The sequence below is a fragment of the Spinacia oleracea genome, chromosome 3, assembly GCF_020520425.1.
Source record: "Spinacia oleracea cultivar Varoflay chromosome 3, BTI_SOV_V1, whole genome shotgun sequence".
Classification (NCBI taxonomy): Eukaryota; Viridiplantae; Streptophyta; class Magnoliopsida; order Caryophyllales; family Amaranthaceae; genus Spinacia; species Spinacia oleracea.
The window spans coordinates 39,801,544-39,823,692 of record NC_079489.1 but is presented as its reverse complement, the minus strand read 5'-3'; the positions used below and the strand labels follow the sequence as shown (position 1 = coordinate 39,823,692).

Sequence of the window (22,149 nt, the reverse complement as noted above, 5' to 3'; positions counted from 1 at the left end):
CAACTTAATCACCATAATCAGAATGATAATTGTCCATAAATAATACTTAAAAGGTTATCATAAAAGAGGAATCCAAAGAGAAGATAAAAAACGGATAACACAAAGAACCGATCTCGAAATCTGCCGGTTTTCGGTGCACTTCAAGAAATGCCTTTTAAGTCCGTTTTTCAACTTACGCTCGAAACCTGCCGGTTTTGGAAAACCTGGCAGACAAGTTTTGAGCGCTCTTCCATCTTTAAATTCCAACGATCCCCCACTAAAGATGAGAAAAGATACCAAATGAAAGAGGAGAATATTGGGCATAAGAGGAGCTTAATACATAACACTTGGTGTTACATAAAGTAAATTGAAACCAAATGCTTAGTGAAGTGAATTATGACTTACAAACCCAAGGGTGGACGAACCTTGAAACCCTCAAGTCCTTGATCAAAGAGTGGACTAACCTAGAAACTCTAAGATTTAAGTCACGCCCCCACAACACATACCTTACTCCAAAGATTAAGTGGACTCCGCAAAGTGTACGCGCTTTAAGCCATGCGTTTACCTTAGTTCTCATGAAAGCTCTAGAAAACCGCTCAAGTTTACATAGAAGATGGCGAGTCTTCACAACCACGTAGGTGAATCCTCAAGTGCTTCTCAAAATAGCACTTAGTCAATAGGATTAACATATGTTCACTTTCCTTTCAAAAAAAAAACATATGTTCACTTTTAGTGAACCATCAAGAGCTACCTCGTAGCTATATTAACCCCCACAAGACCATAGATTCATTAAGAACATAATATAATGTTCAACCTCTCAAATAATTTGGTTGGTGAATCCACAAGTTGAATGCGTCCATTTCAATATGTTAGATTCATTAAGAGTTTATACAACTCAACCCTCATACAAGCGGTGGTTCTCTTTAAAGTGTTTCTTAACTAGCACTTTACCATTAAGACTTCAAAGATTCAAACTCATTCAAGCATTACAACACATTACAACACACGCCATAGGGATAAGCAAGTAATGCTTATTACTTTACTCAAATGGGCATAAAGTCTATCCCCATCGACATTTCAATCATCAAGGATCATTACATGTCCCAATTAGATCTTCTTACCATAGTGCATACCTTGCATTTCAATTTCTGTTAGAAATATAACCACAAACAAGGATAATATATGCTCACTCAAAAGCACATATATATGGGTTAGAAATCATAAAACTCTTTGTTCTTGGTTCAACCAAACCCAACCCGACTCCCGAGTAACCGATTTACACCTAACTAACGGCTTCTTCTAACCCTTTCACCTAAACACTTCCCTCCTCAAATTCAGAAACGTTGTCTGTTTCAATTCAACCACATTCCCCCAAATCCAACTCTCTTCCACAAAAAAATCAAAATAGCCATGGCTGCTTCTTCATCATCTTCACTGCGAGGGTCGATTCTCACCTTTAATGGCTTCCGCCCTTGCGACGCTTCCTCCTCTCGCTCATACTGTCTGCTTTCTCTCTCCTCTTTTAGCGACAACAATGCAACAAAAGTCAATCGATGTCGTCTGAAGCAGAAGAAACCTAAGGATGGTGGAAATGTTTGTCGGGCGATGGTTCAGCAGACTGTTCAAGGACCTTCTGCTGCTTATGCTAGAGATATGGAGCGCCTTTCGGCTAAGGAATCGCTCTTACTTGCTGTGAGTTCACTCATTTTTTTTTATTCTTCGATTGCTTATTACTCGATTACTCTAGTTTATCGTACTTGTTGATTTGTCGAAGTTCTTGCTCAATTAGGAATCATATTTGATTATATGCCTTGGTTGCAGAACATTTGAGTTGAGGAGTTATTGAGTACAGGGTTTTGGATTAAGGATTTAAGGCCTGAGGGTGTGCTTTATTTTAGAGATTATGTAATTAGTTGAATATATTGGATAATTTCTGAGAGATGAAAGTATTAGAAAGTCCTAACATATACTTTATCGGGAAAAGACCGAAATACCAATGTTCTTTCCTATTGTGTGTGATCAAAGTGGTGAAATGAATTTATCAAGATAAGATTTGAATAACAGACATTTAATTTGATAGGGAAATCTTTCTTTATTGATGAACATAAAATCATGAGTCATGAGACCTACTCCGCCAAATATCTCGATGATTAAAAGTTAAAGCTAATTTTAGTAAGAACTAGGCGGTAGGGTCTTACGAGAACATGAATCAAGGTGTCTGAGTAACCACTTTTAGGCGTTTGGTTCGCACACGCACATCGGTATGGGATTGGAATTAGGAATTACGTGAATATGGTATGGGTTTGAAACTTGATTCTTAATACCATGTGTTTGGTTCAGTTTAGAGATTTTTCCTTTATTTGATACCAATAATGTAGGTATGAGCCAAACCCACTCCCTTAGGTTTTAAAAACAAACGCATGGTGTGGTGAAGACCATTCTAAACACATACCTCATACCTAGAATTTTTGAACCAAACATTCGATGTTGGATGTGAGGATAATACTCTCATTCGTACACCCAATAGGTGCATTATGTGTTTGTGTACTCTTAGTTAAATATTAGGCAAAATTGTCAAAAAGTACCTCCTTTTTTGCCCACTTTGTGAACTAATACCTTATTTATTCAGTTTTGGAAAATAGTACCTTGAATTAAAAACTTGTATTAAAAATGACACCTTAGAGCAACAATCCGGCCAAATTGTCAACTTTCTGGCCATTGACTCATGTTTCCCTCCATAACATTGTGCGTGTGAAACAAACAAACCAAAAAATCACGTGCCTCTTCAACTCTTATAAGAACAACACTACCAACCAACAATCTCAGATCCAACTCAAGTTTTTTGGGGGGAAATAAACTGGTTTTTTGGTGGAAAATCATCTGGTTTCAAGATCCCTTTGTTGCCAAGGATTGATAAGTCAATTGTGGGAGTACCAATGCCGGCTCAGAATATGGTTCAGATACAAGCTAACATCATCTCCAAGACTTTGCCTAACATTGTTAAGGAGATCGATAGAAAGTTGAATGTTTATGGTGCTGAATTGAACAACATGCCACGTAAATTGTCCTCAACGGGAGAAACTATGGCAGTGTTCATGCAGATTGTGGGATGAGTAAAGAAATCCCTAAGGAAGTTGATTGTTGAGAGAGTGTTCACACGCGTATTTTTTCCACTCAAATTGTGCCAACAAACGGAGTTAATGGCCGGAAAGTTGACAATTTGGCCGGATTGTTGCTTTAAGGTGCCATTTTTAATACAACTTTTTAATTCAAGGTACTATTTGACAAAACTGAGCAAACAAGGTACTAGTTCACAAAGTGAGGAAAAAATAAGGTACTTTTTGACAATTTTGCCTGAATATTAATAACATAATATGGAAAAATAGGATTACCGAAGGTTTTCTTCCCTTTTGGTTCTCATTTGCTTACACCATAGCACGAGACTTAATCTGAGTAAAAGAGAATTTCTACAGTGAGCTTGGAGCTAGTGTTTAATGCTAACCTTTTCAAATTAATGTTTTTGGACAAAAGGGAAGAATTCTAGGAGCCTTTAGGGTGCTTTTGTTCAAATATTACCTAAACTGATATGAACTTATTGGAACTTATCAAATATGATTGATATGATTGAAACTTAATAATAATAATAATAATAGTAATAATAATAATAATAATAATAATAATAATAATAATAATAATAATAATAATAATAATAATAAAAATAATGATTGACGTGATTGTGAGCTATTCGGAAGCGGGTCAAGTATGAAGCACGTTGCCGGACAATTGGTTATGGCTTTCTTCCGCCCTCTTTCTCTTCTTTGGGGGAGATGGATGAGGATGCTGTTGCGTTGCTGAAGCGGGTTCAAATGTTCTCTAGGACTCAGGACATTGGGGCTCGTGCTGTTGCTTATATTTTCACAAAGGATAGACTTTGCTATAGCCAGAGGAGTGGAGCCCCAGATTGTATCTCGCCTTCCCACTAATTATTTGTAAAATGTTTGAATTTGTTAGCATTTGATATAATAATAATAATAAAAAAATATAAAAAAATAAATAAAATTATAATAATAATAATAATAATAATAATAATAATAATAATAATAATAACTTTATCATTTCCATAATGTTTCTCATGTTTACTATTCATATGGTCAAAATTTTAAAAAAATTCACCGTAGTAAATAGTATAAATAATAGAAAAAATATTAACTGTAGAATATCATTGGATTCCTTTTAAACTTTCTAAATATCAAACTTTTATAAATTTTATTAATGCAAAATTAAAATTAATAATGGTCAAAGTAGTGCATTGAAGAACGCACTTAATAGAAAAGCGAGAAACATTGTAGAACGAAGGGAGTATAAATAATGATAATGATTATTATATTGTGATAATAGTTATAATTGTAATAATAACAATAATTATAATAATTATCATTATTATAATTATAATATAATAATTATTATAATTATAATTATAATTATTATTATAATTATAATAATAATAACTATTATTATAATAATTATAATAGTTACTCTGTCTAATAATATTGAAATTTATTAGACCTAATTGAAACTTGTTGAACTTATTAGACCTGATTGTAAATTATCTGAACTTATTAGACCTAAAACTTAATTTTTTTAAGGTGAAAGAACGCCCCTTAGTGACCGACATTTTATTTCATGCTGTAAACTTCATGCCAATTAATTACCCTTTTTGATAAGCTTTACGTTGGGAGTCTTGAGAATTGAGACTCTCCAAGAGGTATCCGAGTGAAAAAGGAAGAGAAGAAAGAAAAAAAAAGGGCTTGTTTGCATGCATTATGATGTATATGAGATTGCATATACATATCGTTCATGCTTTTGGTGTCTTGAGATATTTTCTCTTGAACACAGAAAAGAGAGCACTGGGCGATAGTATCCTGAGTATCCTCTGATCTGCAAGTCAAATACATGTGTTTTGGACCTAGAATGTAAATAAAAGAAGTACACTGACTAGAGTCGTGCAGTTACAAAATGAACTCTGAGCTTGACCTGGTATGGACTAGCTATCCTCCTCTAGTCCTCTATAACCCTGTTCCACTGACATCCTTATTTTTTCATGTGGTTGTAATAACATAATTAGAACATGCAATGCATCTAAAGTACAAGCCATCTATAAAGTCGCATCATTTTGATTTAGTTTTCCGTTCAGTTTACTGCTTCTCTCTAAGATGTTCTGTCTCATAAGTTTCGACTATATCCCGATTAATCTCCTATTGTCAATTCAGTATATGAATATGACTATTGCGTAACCTAATAACCTGTTGTACGATGTTTATGCAGCTTAAAGATGCAGGAAGTTTTGAGGCTTTATTCACGGGAAAGGTCACAGAGATACAGCGAATTGATGTCATGGAGAGGATAATTGCTCTTGAGCGTCTGAATCCGACACCTCGACCCACAACGTAGGTGGTAAATGTACTGAATTTATCTATTTCTCTTTTACCAAGAGCAAAAGATTTATTTGCCTTTTTCAGCTTTCCAGGTCCCCCTATTTAGATGGTAGATGGAATTTTGAGTGGCTTGGGTCTGGGAGTCCAGCTGTTGCTCAATTCTTTATGGAGTATGCACATTCTGTTAAACTTCTCTCCCTGTTTTTCACTAATACGAATACGAAAACTGATTACGGTTGTTCAGAAGTGGTTGCATGGACTAAAGGCTAATTTAGTGGATGGTGTCTTTATATCTTCTCAGGAGATTTCCCACCACATTGGCAAACCTCTCAAAAATGGATGTATCGTTAAAGGATAGTTATTCAAAGGTCACTGCAAATTTCAGACTATTGAACTCGGTAATACCTTTTTAAGGGATTTTATTCTATCCTTTGCTATTCAATATGGATAATTCAAAGTGTTTATCATCTGTGCTGATAATATCATCTAAAAGGGTCCTAAATACTGGTAAAAGATCTATATACAGGTTTATTTAAAATTTTGATTAAAACTAATCCTCAATTTATCCTTATGAGATAAGCACCCTCTCTTCTCCCTCTTCCATTCATTATTAAACATCTTAAACCTACTATCAATCGGGCTCTTTTAAACCCATTTGAAGACAATGATTAATTTTTTTGGTTGTTAATGTGTTTTGCAAGACTACTGAATTTTTTCCGTTAGTCTTGCAGAATAGTCAAAAGAAAATCTGGTTGTTTTGCACAACGAGTGAAAATAAATTATGGTGTTATTCCCTGGATTTTTTTCAATGTATTTTAAATTCAGTTTTTTCCAGTACTATTGGCTTCTAACTGTTGTGACTTACAATATATGGTAACATAAGTTTAATCAATATTCAGCTGTAGGATTAATGAAAACTCTAAAACTGTCCTAGTTTTGCAATCTTTTCTGTTACGACCCAAGTGTTTGATGATTGAGCACAATTGGTAAAATGGCTGAAAGATATTGGGGATGGTAAGCACGAGCTTTTGCTATTAGATTTTCTCGAATAAACTCCAGGATTAAGAAATGGCCGAGTTCATATTGGATGTGAGATGATTGTCCCCTTTCTGACGACAGGTCCCAATAGGGAATAGTTGAAAAGAAAACTAACCTTTTAATATTGGACTTAATAGTCATGAGCACTTGTAATTAAAGGAGTTAGAGGCAGAAGACGATGGAGTAGAAGGAAGGAGAAGGGCGGAGGAGGAGAGCGATAGAAAATGGGTAGATTCACTAGATTGCTGTTATAGAGGTGAAAGACCTCGAAACGCAATTTATACCTATATTTAGTCTTAAACTATTTACTTTAATGATTCATATATTTAGGATTATTTAATCTGTATGTCATTTATGCCTCTGTGTTAACCTTTGTTCTGTTCCCTTGTCTACTGTATAAGGCTCCTCTTTCTAATAATTTTAACTTGGAAGGTTGTTGAAAGTTTTCTCGTTCCAAGTATTCAATCTTATGTGACTTATTCCCTTCTACTGACATTCAGAATTCTTCACATTGATGTCAGCATATCTTCACTTAGGAACCATGATATTTCACATAACTTACATGGGTACCCTCAGCTTTGACTTTTTATCTTGTGGTACACTATGATTTGGCGTTCTTTTGTGAAAATGCTTTCTTTACCACCCTCGACTTGTATTTTAATGCCAGAGGATGATGTGGCAAGTTGACAATTATCTTTTGTTGTAAACTTGTAAAATAACCCCTACTATTGTTCAAAGAATGACATGATAATGATCTTTAAGCAACATATTGATTGCCAAAAAACATATATCACTTGAGTTCGTTTATCAGTTGGAGAATTTGAGATCTCTAATGCAATAAGATGTCTTTGCTTGAAAGGTGTGGGCTAAATGGTTAGATGCTTTGATTGGGATTAAGGGTGTAGCAGTAAAATTATGGCTTGACCTTAATGCATTAGCTTTAGTGGGTGGACTCTTTCACAACAACAACAACAACAAAGCCTTAGTCCCAAAATGATTTGGGGTCGGCTAACATGAATCGCCGTAGGAGATCGTCATTGTCACCAATCAAACCAGAAAGGAGCAGGAAGTAAGAAAGAAAAACATGATATTTAATTTATCATGATACACAAGTGAACGTATTTAAATTATCCATAGTTTAAGCGTACTTGAAGTTACTATCTGTGAGAAACATGATTATAGCTTGTGTCTGTGACTCTGTGCCTCTTAGGTGTGCCTTTTTGCGCCTCAAAGTGCGCCTTTGTGCGCCTTTTTGCGCCTTGGTGCGCCTTTTGGCGCCTTAGGTGCGCCTCATTGAAATCGCCTCGCCTAGACAATAAAAGGCGCTGGCTCCAATCGCCTTGCGCCTCAGAGCCTAAGGCGCGCCTATTTATACACTGAGGGGGGATCAGATGCTTGCTAAAGTCGATGCTTAAGGGCCCTCTTTCCCATGTGATACTAGATAAGAATTCAAAATGGTACATAGTCATTCGGTTCCTACTGTTAAGACTTGAGACTTAAGATAAACGAAATCCGGGAGCTAGTGAACTCCCCCCTCGTGAGAGGGTATTTGGTCAATATTTGTTGGTTTCTTGCTGGATAGATTCAGGGCCATTTGACACCATTGATGTCATGGGAAATCAAAATCTGCTTGCTAATTCTGAGGGAAGATGTTGGCTTTTGTAAGTTGATCATTCATCAATGTAAGTACTGCATTGTGCTTGCGTTCTTGCGGTACATGGTAAACTTGTTGCTATGTAATTGCATTCATCTAACATGGAATACTATGACAGTGAAGTATAGTACTTTCTCCGTCCCACAATATTTGTTGCTCTCACCTTTGCACAAAAGTTTAGGTGATAGAAGTTAGTGGTTGTTTTTAAGTGGTTGTTTTTAAGTGGTTTATTTAATTGAAAAAGTAGATGTTATAGAAGTTAATGGAGTATTTTTTTGATTGAATGAGAGAGGGTGCGGGGACCAAACTTTTGTTAGTGGGAAGAGAGACATTAATAATTTAGGGTCATTCCTAATTTGAAAATGTAACAAGTTTGTGGGACGGATGAAAAAGGAAAGCGTAACAAGTACCGTGGGACGGAGGGAGTACATGGTTAACTTGTTGGTATGTAATTGCATTCATCTAACTTGGAATACTATGACAATGAAGTATAATCGACTCCTCTTTGTTAAAGTTGCACAATCGTAATAATAAGTACATCATGTGTCCTCAGAGACCTAAATCAGAACTACAAGTTAGCCCAATTCCTTTGTGTGTCTCCAATAGAGTCATTTGGGAAAGCCCCACCACGTTAGCCCATACTATAAAACTATAAAGTATTGTACATGGTTAACTTGTTGGTATGTAATTGCATTCATCAAACTTGGAATACTATGATATTGAAGTATAGTTGACCCCTCTCTTCTGGTTGTTTCAATAAGAAGCAAAGTTTTATTAAAGCTGCACAATTGTAGTACTAATAAGTATACTTCCGTTCCTAAAAATTCTTTACATTCACTATTGACGGACTCGAATGCAATATTTAACTACTAATATATCAAATTCCGAATGTGGAAAAAATTAAAAGTTGATATTTTTAAAATAAATACTAAGATGAGTCTAACAAGATTTTGCATGATCAGTCACGGACCTTGAATAAATTAATTGTGGGGAGGGGGGGGGGGGAGGGCAAGGAAAATTTTATTTCTAGAGTCCAAATTTTTATCACATGAACACTACTATAGAAATAAAACATGAATTTTAGTGTGCCACATAAGCTTGTCATGTCACAAAATACAATATTATTTACATAATAGACTAATAGGAAAATACAAATTCTTACAAATAACTTGGATATTTTAATTGAATATACCTTTTTTAGCCACAAATAAAACTGTTCATACAACAACAACAACAACAACAACAACAACAACAACAAAGCCTTAGTCCCAAAATGATTTGGGGTCGGCTAACATGAATCGTCGTAGGAGATCGTCATTGTCACCAATCAAACCAGAAAGGAGCAGGAAGTGAAAAGAAAAAAACAAGAAAGAGAAAGTGGAATTAATGAAAGTAAGATAAGAGAAAAATGTACATATATTATAATTGTAAGAGATAATAAAAAATAAGTAAAGATTAAAATAAATGAATAAGTAAAATAAGTACATTTCAAAATAGCATGTAAAATTTAAAAAATTTAAAAGAATTATAAAAATAAAATAAAAAATATAAATATAAATAAAAAAAAAATAGAAAGAAACAAAAACATGAAAGTTGTATAAGTCAAATGAAGTCATCAATGTATATTCTCTCCCTCCACTCTGTCCTATCCAACGCCATATTTTTCTCAATCCAAAGAAAGCTCATATCGTGCTCAGTCACCTTCCTCCAAGTTTTCTTAGGTCTTCCCCAGCCCTTGCAATTCTATCACTTTGCCACCCTTCTATCCTCCTAACCGGGGCATCACTTGATCTTCTACTTACATGTACAAACCGTCTTAAACGATTTTCCATCATATTAAACTCAATCGGTGCAACCCCTACTTTCTTCCTAATAATCTCATTCCTCAAACGATCCTTTCTTGTATGCCCAAACATCCAATGGAACATGCGCATCTCCGCCACATTCATCTTGTGCACATGACAATGTTTCACTGCCCAGCATTCCGTGCCGTATAACAAAGCCGGTCGAATTGTCGTGCGGTAAAATTTTCCCTTCAATCTTTGGGGCATGCCTGAATCACATAGGAACCCCGTGACACCTTTCCACTTCAACCAACCTGCTTTGATTCCATGGGCCACATCGCCATCCAATTCTCCATCCTTTTGGATAATAGATCCTAAATAACAGAACATTTCAGAGCCTTGGACAATTTTCCAATCTAAGGTAATCCCCCCTGTCTCTCTATTTTGGACTCCACTAAACTTACACTCCATATATTCCGTCTTGTTTCTACTCAGCCTAAAACCCCGAGATTACAAAGTTTGTCTCCATAACTCCAACTTACTTTCCACTCCTTCTTTTGTTTCATCAATCAACACAATATCATCTGCAAACATCATGCACCAGGGTATACCATCTTGGATTGACCTCGTCAATTCGTCCATGACGATAGCAAAAAGAAACGGGCTAAGTGCGGAACCTTGATGCACTCCAATCGTAATGAGGAATTCTTCGGTCTTACCAACACTAGTTCTCACACTCGTGCTAACTCCCTCACACATGTCCTTGATGATATCAATATACTTCCTCGGAATTCCTTTCCTACTTAATGCCCACCAAAGAATTTCCCTTGGTACCTTATAATACGCCTTTTCCAAGTCAATGAAAACCATATGTAAATCCTTCTTCTTATCCCGATAATTCTCCATTAGTTGTCTTATAAGATGGATGGCCTCCATAGTCGATCTCCCAGGCATAAATCCGAAAATCCAAACTGGTTCTCCGAAATTTTCACAGTTCCCTCAATCTTTGCTCAATAACCCGCTCCCAAAGTTTCATAGTATGACATTAGTTTGATTCCTCGATAGTTGGCACAATCCTGGACATCACCCTTATTCTTGTACAAGGGGATGGTAGTACTTTTCCTCCACTCTAATGGCATCCTATTACTTCCCCAAATCTCGTTGAAAAGAGTGTTAACCATACAACCCCTCTCTCTCTCCCAAACATCTCCAGACTTTGATAGGTATACCATCGGGTCCCACTGCCCTCTTGCGTCCCATCTTTTTCAGTGCCATTTCGACTTCTCTAATTTGAATTCTTCGCATAAAGTCTAGGTTAACCGTATCCCGAGGGATATTTGTATCCCCAATATCGCGCCCTTGATCCCCGTTGAACAAGTTATCAAAGTAGAGCCTCTATCTATCCTTGATTTCCTTATGTCCCACCAAAACTTTTTGATCAACATCTTTCACACATTTAGTCATCCCGATGTCTCGCGTCTTTCTATCTCTCATTCGAGCAAGTCTATAGATGTCTTTTCCCCTTCTTTTGTATCCAATCTTGCGTAAAGATCCTGATTCACCTTTGCTCTAGCCTCTCTTACGGCCTTCTTTGCTTCCCTTTTAGCCTCCTTGTACTTCTCGTAGTTCTCATCGCTTCTACATTTCCCCAACTCCTTATATCATTCTCGTTTTCTCTTTATAGCTTGTTGCACAACTTCGTTCCACCAAGACGTGTCCTTACTTGGTGGCATGATTCCTTTAGATTCCCCTAGGACCTCTTTCGCTACTCCCTTTATGGTGTGCTCTATTCTTGTCCATAATGAGTCTATATCCAAATCCATATCCCCGGCTCAAATACCTTCACTTGCCACCTTGAAGTTTCCACCCCTTGATCCTAGGCTCTACTAGTGGTCTTCTCCTCCTTATATAACTTCTACCTCGAAAATCAAGTACCACAAGTCTATATTGGGTTGCTGTACTCTCACCCGGAATCACCTTACAATAGGTGTAACACTGTCTCAAAGCATTCCTTACTAAAAAAAAGTCAATCTGACTCGTATTATCTCCACTCCTATAGGTTACTAGGTGAGAGTCTCTTTTCTCAAACGAAGTGTTCATTATACCCAAGTCATATGCCAATGCAAAATCCAAAATAGCATTTCCCGCTTCATTCCGCTCCCCATACCCAAAACCACCATGAATGCTTTCAAATCCATCGCGACTCGAGCCTACATGTCCGTTGAGATCCCCACCAATGATCAGTTTCTCACTTCTAGGACACGTTGCACCATTTTTTCTAAATCCTCCCAAAATTCTTGCTAGTTGAAGCATCTAGTCCTGCTTGTGGTGCATAGGCACTCACAATAGTTACAACTTCATCCCCTTTCACAAGCTTAATACTTATAATTCGATCACTCTTTCGGGACACGTCCACTACATCATCAATATATTCTCGGTCAATAAGGATACCTACCCCATTCCTACCCCTAGTTTTTCCCGAATACCAAAGCTTATAACCCCATGGAGCTATTTTTCTTGCCTTGCTTCCAACCCACTTAGTCTCCTGCAAACATAATATGTTAATTCACCTCCTCATAACCTCTACTACTTCGACTAATCTCCCTGTCAAAGAGCCAATGTTCCAAGTCCCAAAACGCATCCTACTACCCTTACCCCTGCCCTTACCTTGGATAGTTAACACCACCCTCGGGTGGCGCGCCGCTTCCGGGCGACGGCCTAGCAACCCTTGCATATTTTCCACTACACTCGGGCCTAGGAAGTGTAGTGCACCCTTGCATATTTGATACCACCCCCAGGTGTAGGGGTGGCGCGCCGCTTCTGGGCGACGACCTAGCAACCCTCACATATTTTTCACTACACCCGGGCTTAAGAGGTGTAGCGCGTCGCTGAGAAGGGGGACGCCCCCACGATATTCCATTATGGCTTAGTTTTACTGCTGTCCGCCACCAACCTACCGCACCTTCCTCCTTTATGAAATGATTGAATTTTTTTTTTTAACACAAGATCCACTTAAAATGTATTTATAAGCCTAAATTGTAACAATGTTATAGAAATTTCATTTAATATTTATGTGCACCAAGGAATTTTTTTGGAAGCATTGGGATTAGGGATTGTCACTGTAATTTGATTCAATTTATGTGATACGTTATGGTTAAAATAAATTTTATTCATATAGTAGAAGAAGACTTGACTTTAATTAATGGTTAAAATAATTGTTATTCATATAGTACACGAAGACTTGTATATAACCTTAATATATAAATTATGACTTATGGATTTACTACGGAGTATAAATTATGTTTTATTTAGGAAACTCTCCCTATAGTATTATTTTTTATTTAATTTGGATGAAAAAGGTAACAACAACTAAAAGAACTCATACAATGCGAACATCCAAGCATAAAACTCAGACTTAACAACTAGTAAAAATATACATAGGATCGTAATAATGAGAATAATATAAAGTTTCTAGCTCTTTTAAAAATTTCTAAAGAGGATTATTGATTTCCGTCTTGACTTGATGGCTTCTTCGTTGTTGGGTAAAATAGCTAAACTTGAACAACTTAAAAAAAATACTCCCTCCGTCCCAGATTACTTGTTACACTTTCATTTTTCGTCCGTCACAAATTACTTGTTACACTTCTAAATTAGGAATGACCCCACAATTATTATATTGTCTCTCTCTTCCCACTAATTTTTTTGTTGTCCCCACACCCTCTCTCATTCAATACCTCTTCGCTTCAATTCCATGAAGTAGAAGATGGTCGTCCCGTTATCGCTTTTGGGTCAATTGGAAACAACCTCTCTGCAATTGCAGTGGTAAAGTTGCGTACGTCCGACCCCCCTTTACCCTGCTCCTTGCGGGAGCCTCTTTGAGGCAATGGGGTAATAATAATGATAATGATGACTCTCTCTCATTCAATTAAAAAATACCCCACTAACTCCTATCACACCTACTTTTTCAGTAAAATAACAATTGATGACCAAACAACCATTTATCCCCTAAAACTTTGTGCAAAGGTAAGCGTAACGAGTAATTTGGGACGGAGGGAGTATAAAATACAGGTTCTAGGTTTTGTATTTTTATTTGGACTTTGGAGAACCTAAACCTCTATAAAGTACAAATCTTTGACTCTTGACAACCTTTATCAGACTCACGTGCAACCTCAATTGGGATGTTGAAAGTATGTGCTAGAGGCTAGTAGGAAAATCCGCCACTGCACATGATAATGTTTTGATGTATATAATAGTGAGAATTTACGGTAAGGTGTTTATCCATTAGATACATTCTAAAGCGTTAAAATTTTTAAGGAATGGAGGTAATACATCATGAGGACAAGGTGTCCTCAGAAACAGACCGAAATCAGAATTACTAGTTAGCTCGATTCCTTTGCATGTCTCCAATGGAGTAATTTGGGATAGCCCCCACCGCCTTAGCCCATTAAAAAACCCCTCTCTTCTGGTTGTTGAGCTACACTTCTTCGTTAAAAACTCTTTTAGAAGAATACTTACACTGCTTCAGATAGTATTGTTTACTAGGCACTCTGAATAAAGAAATATTTTCCAGCCAAATAGCATTGGTATTATAAAGTGGGCTTTCCCTGCTTTGCAAGACTTTTAATATTTTATGTTTTTTATATCTGGTTGCAGGTAGAAAGCAAATTTACCTTATCCTCCAAGTTAACTATTGAGGGGCCGCTCAGAATGAAAGAAGAATATGTTGAGGGCATCCTCGATTCACCTACTATTGTCGAAGAATCTGTCCCTGATCAGCTTAGAGGTCCACTGGGGCAAGCTGTTGGTGCAGTTCAACAACTTCCCGTTCTTATTAAGGATGCAATTTCTAGTGGCATCAGAATTCCGTTAAGTAAGGAGATCATCTTCTTTCTTTTGAAATCATATTGACAGATTTTTCTTACCACTTATCAGTTATATCAATAGTTTCCTTTTTTGGCAACCTCATGAGAACTCGTGAGAACTGCTTCCTTCCCTAAATAAAGCCTCATTTGTCCGAGGGTCATTTGAAAAGAAAGAGAAAGATTACAATAAGTCCATAACTATACTTCACTGCAGGAGTTTATTATTTTTCTTCACACTAAGGGTATGTGGAGCAGTACAAAGTTAACTTATTGTATCTAAAAGGCGGCTTATTATTGGGACGAATTAAAACAGAAATTAGGCGTCTTAATTAGGGGAGAGGTAATTAAGTCCGTATGTCCCCAACTTCCAAGCAAGTAGTTTCTGGTTGCTAAAAAGCCTGCAAAGGCTAAAAGTTAGGTCAGGGTTTAAATAAAATTTCTAGAACATTTGGAGATCTGGATACATTAATAGGAATTGACCAGGTGGAAGATACAGCCATACAGGATTTCTTACACAAATTTTTGTTCATTTTTGTTTTAAAATGTCCGAGAAAGGATTCTTTTTGCTTATACACAATTGTGGCATCAAAAGAGCTAACATATCAAAATGTGTTAGGCATCATGTGTATTTGGGGTATGTAAATCGGTTTCAGGAACTTATTTCCCGTGTCGGTTTGGTTTGCTCACACTTTCAGTTTATGGTTACTAGGATCTTGAAGTGAATCTTAACTTCAGTGGCGCAGTATGTTTTGTTAACTGGTAATCAGATAGCTTAAAATAGATTTTACTAGTTGACTTGCTGCATTCCATAGTCTATTCGGGAGAAGGATCTTGTGGAGATTGAGGCTTCTGTGTTAATAATAGCTTTGAAAACGATAATTGCTTGATAAGAATTTGTAGGTTGACATGATAAAGATTTTCTATTTCTAGGGTTTTGAAAACCCTTAATACGAAAATTGAGGTGTCGAAGCTTTAGGAAGGAAAACAAAATAATTGGGACTTTTGTCACTAATGTGAGGCAAAACTACGGTGTTGTAATAAAAGATTCAGTGTTGAAAACGCACGCCAAGGGTCCGGGCAATATTGGTGAAGCGTGTTTTTCGACCAGGTTATATCGGTGAGGCGTGTTTAAGAGGCTATTTGGCTCATGCTCATGAAATTTAGGTATAAGGTATGGGTTTAGACTTTAGAGTGATTGTAACCCATAGTTTGTTTGAGGAAGTCAAATTGTAAACCCATTCCTCAAACCGAGTATTGTAACCCAGGGTGAGTTGGGTATGGCACTTTGCCTTATATGAAAACGTTAAGTATCAAATAAAAGAAAATTATTTGTTTCTAGACATAGTCAAATTTTTTAAAACCAACTAGTTCTATTTCCTGTTGAAAATCTTAGTGGAGGATGTTTACAAATTTTGAGGGACTGCACTAGAGCTGGAGACTTGATAAGGTCCTTCCATACTCAACGGGATTACAAAACCTGCAGAATATCGGAGAAACAAGGGATGTTTTCGAAGCGTTTGGAAAGAAAAATGGGAAGCATACGAGAGATGAAGAGGAAGATTAATCAAGAAGGATTTGTGCATAGTTCACTTTGTTTGTTTTGGCAATGGAACCTTTAGTCTCCCCTGGTTTGATCGTTCTTTTTTGTATAAGTAATATTCCTATATCCTGACTGATGATACTCCAAAGTCAATATTGTTTTCTTTTGATTTGTGCAAAACAGGTCTATTCTATTTTACTTCTCAAGTGTTTTCATGGAATTGGTCCTTTCTATCTTGAACTTATTTTGAAAACGAAAATTTAGGAATATTTCCAATTTACTTGTCAAAATAGGAAGATGTCCAATTGTAAAACATTTACCTTTTATATCTGAAGGCTGAGGAAGCTATTTCACCTAATGATTTTTTTTTGCAAGGGATATTAGAGATGCCAGGATAGTGGGAACCATTTCATTTTTCTGTAGCTTCCTTTTTGAAGTGAACTAAAATGGTTCAGGAAAAGCGATGTTTTATTTTCTCGCCACAGTTTTGAAACATTTCCATGTGAGATGTTGAAATTGGGAGATTTATCAGAAAAGTATCTTTCTTGCTATATAGCTTGGTTTTTCCAGTAACATATTTGTAAATACTTGCTGATACTGCATTGTGAAATTTGTATTTTAGTTGAGATAGTTTTTTTTTTTTGTGGCAGAGGATTGCTACTCTTATATAGCATTTGTCTGATTGCATCCAGTGCCTTTTCGGTTTTTTCTTATCTTAATGATTCAAATTGAATCTTATGCTAACCGACTTTGCTCCTGTCTGCTTGGAAGTGAAAACATGGGGGATTATGTAGAAACAAATATGATTTTCCTGTTAGAGATGTTTACATGAAATATTTAATCAATGAGGATTGCGTTTGGTAATTCTAATTACGCTTCCATTGCTTCAGGTGGTAGTATGCAGAGAATGTTTATGATCTCATATCTAGATGAAGAGATACTGGTAAGTTCCAATTTTCGATCTACCATTTGCCTTTTCAAGTTTGCCAATACATTTCTTTGACAATTAGTATCTCTGATTGTCTATAGTATGAATTATAAAAAGTTGATATTTTGATAGTATACATCTAACAAGATACCACATGACTATATTTTTCTTAACGTATAATTTACCGATTATAGTCAAAGGTAATTATGTGAATAGGGAAGTCAATATACTGCATCTATTAGAAAATGGAGGTAGTATCTTTTAATGGTTTAGAATTTAATGTGTTGGGATGTTCTTCTCCACTTCCACTTTGAATATAGATTCCCGATTGTATACTTGATAATATGGTAAATAGTCATGTTTCTTTTACACACCTGCTGAATTTAAATTGATATCCTTCCTGATGTACTCCGTATCAGTGACGTTCAAGGTTTCAGTCTTGCAGATAACCTGGCTTTCCATCATGTTTATAAATCTGTATTGATATGCAATGTGTTACTCCATAGTTGATACATACCGTGTCTCTTAAGCCAATATTTCCTAACCATCAAGTACTGTTATGCTACTGTCAAGAAAGGCCAACACAAGATGATAATTGGCTAATTATGACATATGAATCACTGTTATTTCCACCATGGTTTTGCTTCGAATCAAGGTGATCATTAGCTATTACTAGAACTTTTGGGGGCCGTTTGGTTCATGGGTAAAGGGAATGGAATCAAGAAAGGGTTTGAAAAGGAATGGAAAGGAAATCCCTACATTATCACAAGATGTTTGATTTACAAAAATCAAAAGGAAACCCATTCTTTCCACCACCCCCTCCCTCAATCTACAACCACCTCTCCACCGCCACCCCACTCCACTGCCACCCTACTCCACCGCCTCCCCACCCACCGCGAAGAAACTATGAGCGCTGCTGCTGCATCGCACCCCTTCCCCCTTTTTCTCTCTCTATTTTTTAGATCTAGTTGTCCGGCGAGATTACGGTTTGTTTTGGGTAGTTGGGGTCAATTTCGGGGGTTGGATGCTTGGTTTTTGTGTTGGGTAAGATGATTTCGGTAGTATTAGGGTTGTTTTGGTTGTGGTATGGTGGTTTCGGTGGGTGTAGAGGGTTGTTGGGTGGTGGTATGGTGGTTGTACGGTGGCTGTAGAGGGTTGTTGGGTGGTTGTACGGTGGTTTCAGTGGCGGTAGAGTGTAGAGTGGTTTTGGGTGGTGGTTCGGTGATTGTAAGGAGGTTCAGTGGGTTTTGGTAGGGGCGGTGCAGGTGGTTGGGACCTGGTGTTGTGGTCAAGGATGGTCAAAGTGGTAGTTGAGTTGGTTGAATGAAGTGGAGTTTGGGGGGTTAGGGTGATTCTTGGGGGGGGGGGGGGGGTTTCATGGTAGAGGGATGTTGGGGAATCAAGTGGGTAAAGGGAATGATTGAATTGGTCTAACAAACAACAAGAATGGGAATAAAGGTAGTTAATTACCTTTCCCTTTCCTGAAGACCCCCCAACCAACCCCCCCCCTTAGGGAATTAAGAAGAAAGTATAGAAGAATGATGGAACTGCTAATCAGATTAGGGGAAGCTAGTAAGACAAGATTGTGTTGATGATAATCAAGGTGGAAATCATCAATTATAACCTAGCCAACATTCGGGACTCGGGAGGTTGGTGCTAGTAAAATAATCACTCTCTCTCTCTCTCTCTCTCTCTCTCTCTCTCTCTACTATGCTACTAGCTAAAGTGCCCTTCCCTACCATGCTTAGAAAATCCTTTATGCGATACTGTAATATTCTATCCTTCAGAATGAGGATGCAGCCATTACTGTGATTGTGACCATGAAACCCTGCTTAACTGTTTAGAAATGGTGCTTCTAAACAGAGTTCTAGTGGCGAAGGCTGCTTTGATGTTTGCTTGCATATAAGCTTTCAGCATAGGTGTGGCTTTTTCAAAGGATGAAGTGATTATGGAAAATTTATTGATCATCTTGGGTATGGCGTTGAACTTAAAAATACTTGGCATGCACAGTTGGTATGGGTATAATCTGAAACGTACCTTGAAAGTAGCTCCACGTCCTGTTCTTTATGCATATGCCTCCAACAGCTCAAGAATATCTCTGCTAAATATTATACAGCTTGGAAGAGAAGAGGATTAAATTATCTATCTATCAGACTGCTTACCCATTTTGCGTTATTGCATAAACAAAGCAGTGGAAATTTGAGCGATATCATGGTTTTTGTTTCTTTACTCTGAAAAAAGGGAAGGTAATAAAGTAAAGAAACATGCGACATCACTGATTGTTGATGTATATATTGTAGTTCTGTGAAAATGAAAATGGAATAGTCACTCGGCTACTCACTGATTGTAAAACAGGTCCACTTATGTTATCAGGGTGCTTTCTTAAGATTCTTTTATCTTTTGGTGGGTGCAGTTTGCGTGAAAATGTTTGCATTTTTTGGTTAATGTTATAGTTTCGGCCGTGTGTCATCTGTTAGCGCATTTGAGTACACTTGACATAATCCATTTACTGCTACCTTATTATTGATAATTATGTAAAGCTGATGAGTTTTCTGTTCCATGATCATAATTGATGCAGATTATACGGGATCCTTTTGGAGCACCTGAAATTTTGACTAGGTTGGAGTCAACCTCTTCTTCAGTGGATGAACCTGTATCGGAGTATGAAAGCTAGACTTTATTTTGTCTTGTCCTGCCAACTGCCATATGCTATTCATTGCTCATAATTTAAGCAGAACATGATATCCCCACTCTCTCGTTTCCCTTTCCTTTGTCTTAAAAATCAGGCAGAAGTTAGAAAAATATTCATCATACCAAACTTATCATCACTTAGTTTAATTCAACTGATTAGAGTTCTGTATATAACACGTTTATGCCAGAAACAGTTGCATTTTTAGCATTCATGCAACTGAATTTTCATCATTAGCCTTTCTTGGCAAGCCTATGTTCTGGTCAATTTTTTATTCAGTCTCGACTCTCTGCTCTCGAGTATGTGTCCAAGCCAAGTGTCAGATTCAACTACTTTATGTACTCTGTAATGATTTTAGGTCTATAGTTAAGTGTTAAGACACAAGTGTTAATACCCATGTTAGATTGTCAAGTACGTGAGGTGAAGTGAAAATACCAATAGATTTTAGTGATGAGTATTACCTAAAAATATTTCGAGCACCTGTGCTGCTTGTTGCTTGTTGATTTATGATTGTTCTACTTTTGAAAATGACCTTTAAAGGACGTTGCTAAATTAGAGTCACTCATATGTTGAGTCAAATGGACTTAATTAATGGCATTAATAAGGGTAGTGTAAAGGTTTTGTTTAAAATTATAAAATTTCAACAGTAATCATCTATGAAAATGTGTTTGAGTGACATCCGACGTAAAGAAATTCGATGGGGAAAAAAAAGCATAGTATGATCGTACCTTTGGTCTTTGGAGTCTCCGTCATATAGGTTTTGATTGCTGGAGTCTTCGAGTACTCATTGCTTTAAAATCTATTTTAGGAATTGTTGTAAGGAAATTGAATTACCCTCTATTTTTATTTGATTCATTAACCTAGCTATTGATATTCATTGCGATTGTTTTAACGCTGTGAAAAATATAACGTGAGAAACTCATAGAAGAGAAAGTAATGATTTGAGACTTTGGGTAATAGAGTTTTTTTTTTTTTGGGTAATAGAGTTTAGGTTTGTTTGTTGAAGGGTGGTGGACTGGTGTTGTGGTGTGTGAATTTTGATAAATCTGATGCATTTTTTAAATTACAAGCAAACCCTAATGATTTACTAACTTTTTTTTGTTTTATTTTTTTTATTTTTTGCAATTGAAATCGAAATTTACTAATTAAAAGTCAAAAGTTTACTTTCATAAAAAAAAAACTCCCTTATGCTGAATTCAAATGAGATAACGACTTAACTTATGTCCATTTAACACTTTATACATAGATGTGGCAATCAGGTCATCTAAATTTTGTTGGGGGGGTCAAGTTCGGGTAAAGAATAAATGGTGTTGGTTTTGGGTTGGGTCAAATTTCGGTGAAGAATAAATCGGGTTGGTTTCAAGTTTGTGTCATTTTGGTTTTGGTCGGGTAATATTTGATTTGGTTTTGGTTTTGGTTTTGTGTATACAATAGGCTTAATATATTAATCATTGTTATAAGACATTGTTGTTCGGTCAAGATCGGGTCGTATACCATTCGAATCAAGTGATTTCGGGCAGAGTTTGGGTAATTGGGTGCGTTTAAGTTTTGTCAAGTCTATTCATTATCAAAAGGTCTTGCATACACAAGGTGTACAATATTTATTGTACACTAATATAACTTTACCCAGTTTTCTCTAACTATTACCTAGTTTTCTCCAACTTTTATATTATTAAAAATAGTTGATAGATAAACATTGATAAACATTTTAAAGGGTTAAATGATTAATTTTATACATTATTAGTAATCTTAAAGAAATATTTTTTATTAAATTGAAAATTTTTATCACTAAAAAAATTTGATACTTTTGCATATATAAGGGTAACTTTTAAGCATTTTACGTTAAGTTTAATTATCGTACACCCCATGTAAATAAGAATTTTTTATTCATTACTCCGTTAAAAAAAATATTGATAAAGTTTGAATTGCCTAATTTTCAATCCTATTGGATGTGCATGTTACGACTATAGCTTTTCTTTCACCCTAGTTGTACCTTGACAAATTGTTAGCATATGGACTAAGTATAAATATAGTCTCAACCGGTTGTACGGTGAATATCCTCGGTTTTAAACTTATAACTATTTTTTTTTTGTTGATGCAATTGCAAACAAACTCTATTATCTACTTTTAAATTTTAAATTTTAAATTTTAAATTTTAAATTTTAAATTTTAAGTTTTTAGTAATTTTGTTATGATATCTAAATTAAAAGACTTGGTCGTCATCGTTTTGGCATTAAAAA

The 22,149-nt window shown here is 36.3% G+C and overlaps 1 protein-coding gene across 1 annotated transcript; it reads left to right on the top strand.

Annotated features, from left to right (window-relative positions):
* The first annotated feature begins 1,257 nt into the window (after nucleotides 1-1,257).
* LOC110800127 (probable plastid-lipid-associated protein 13, chloroplastic) lies at nucleotides 1,258-20,208 on the top strand. The gene is made up of 7 exons (XM_022005421.2): nucleotides 1,258-1,671; nucleotides 5,305-5,426; nucleotides 5,507-5,584; nucleotides 5,716-5,812; nucleotides 14,544-14,760; nucleotides 17,183-17,235; nucleotides 19,799-20,208. The coding sequence occupies exons 1-7, from the start codon at nucleotides 1,390-1,392 to the stop codon at nucleotides 19,892-19,894; spliced, it is 945 nt and encodes a 314-aa protein (XP_021861113.1). The 5' UTR covers nucleotides 1,258-1,389; the 3' UTR covers nucleotides 19,895-20,208.
* The last annotated feature ends 1,941 nt before the right edge of the window (nucleotides 20,209-22,149 follow it).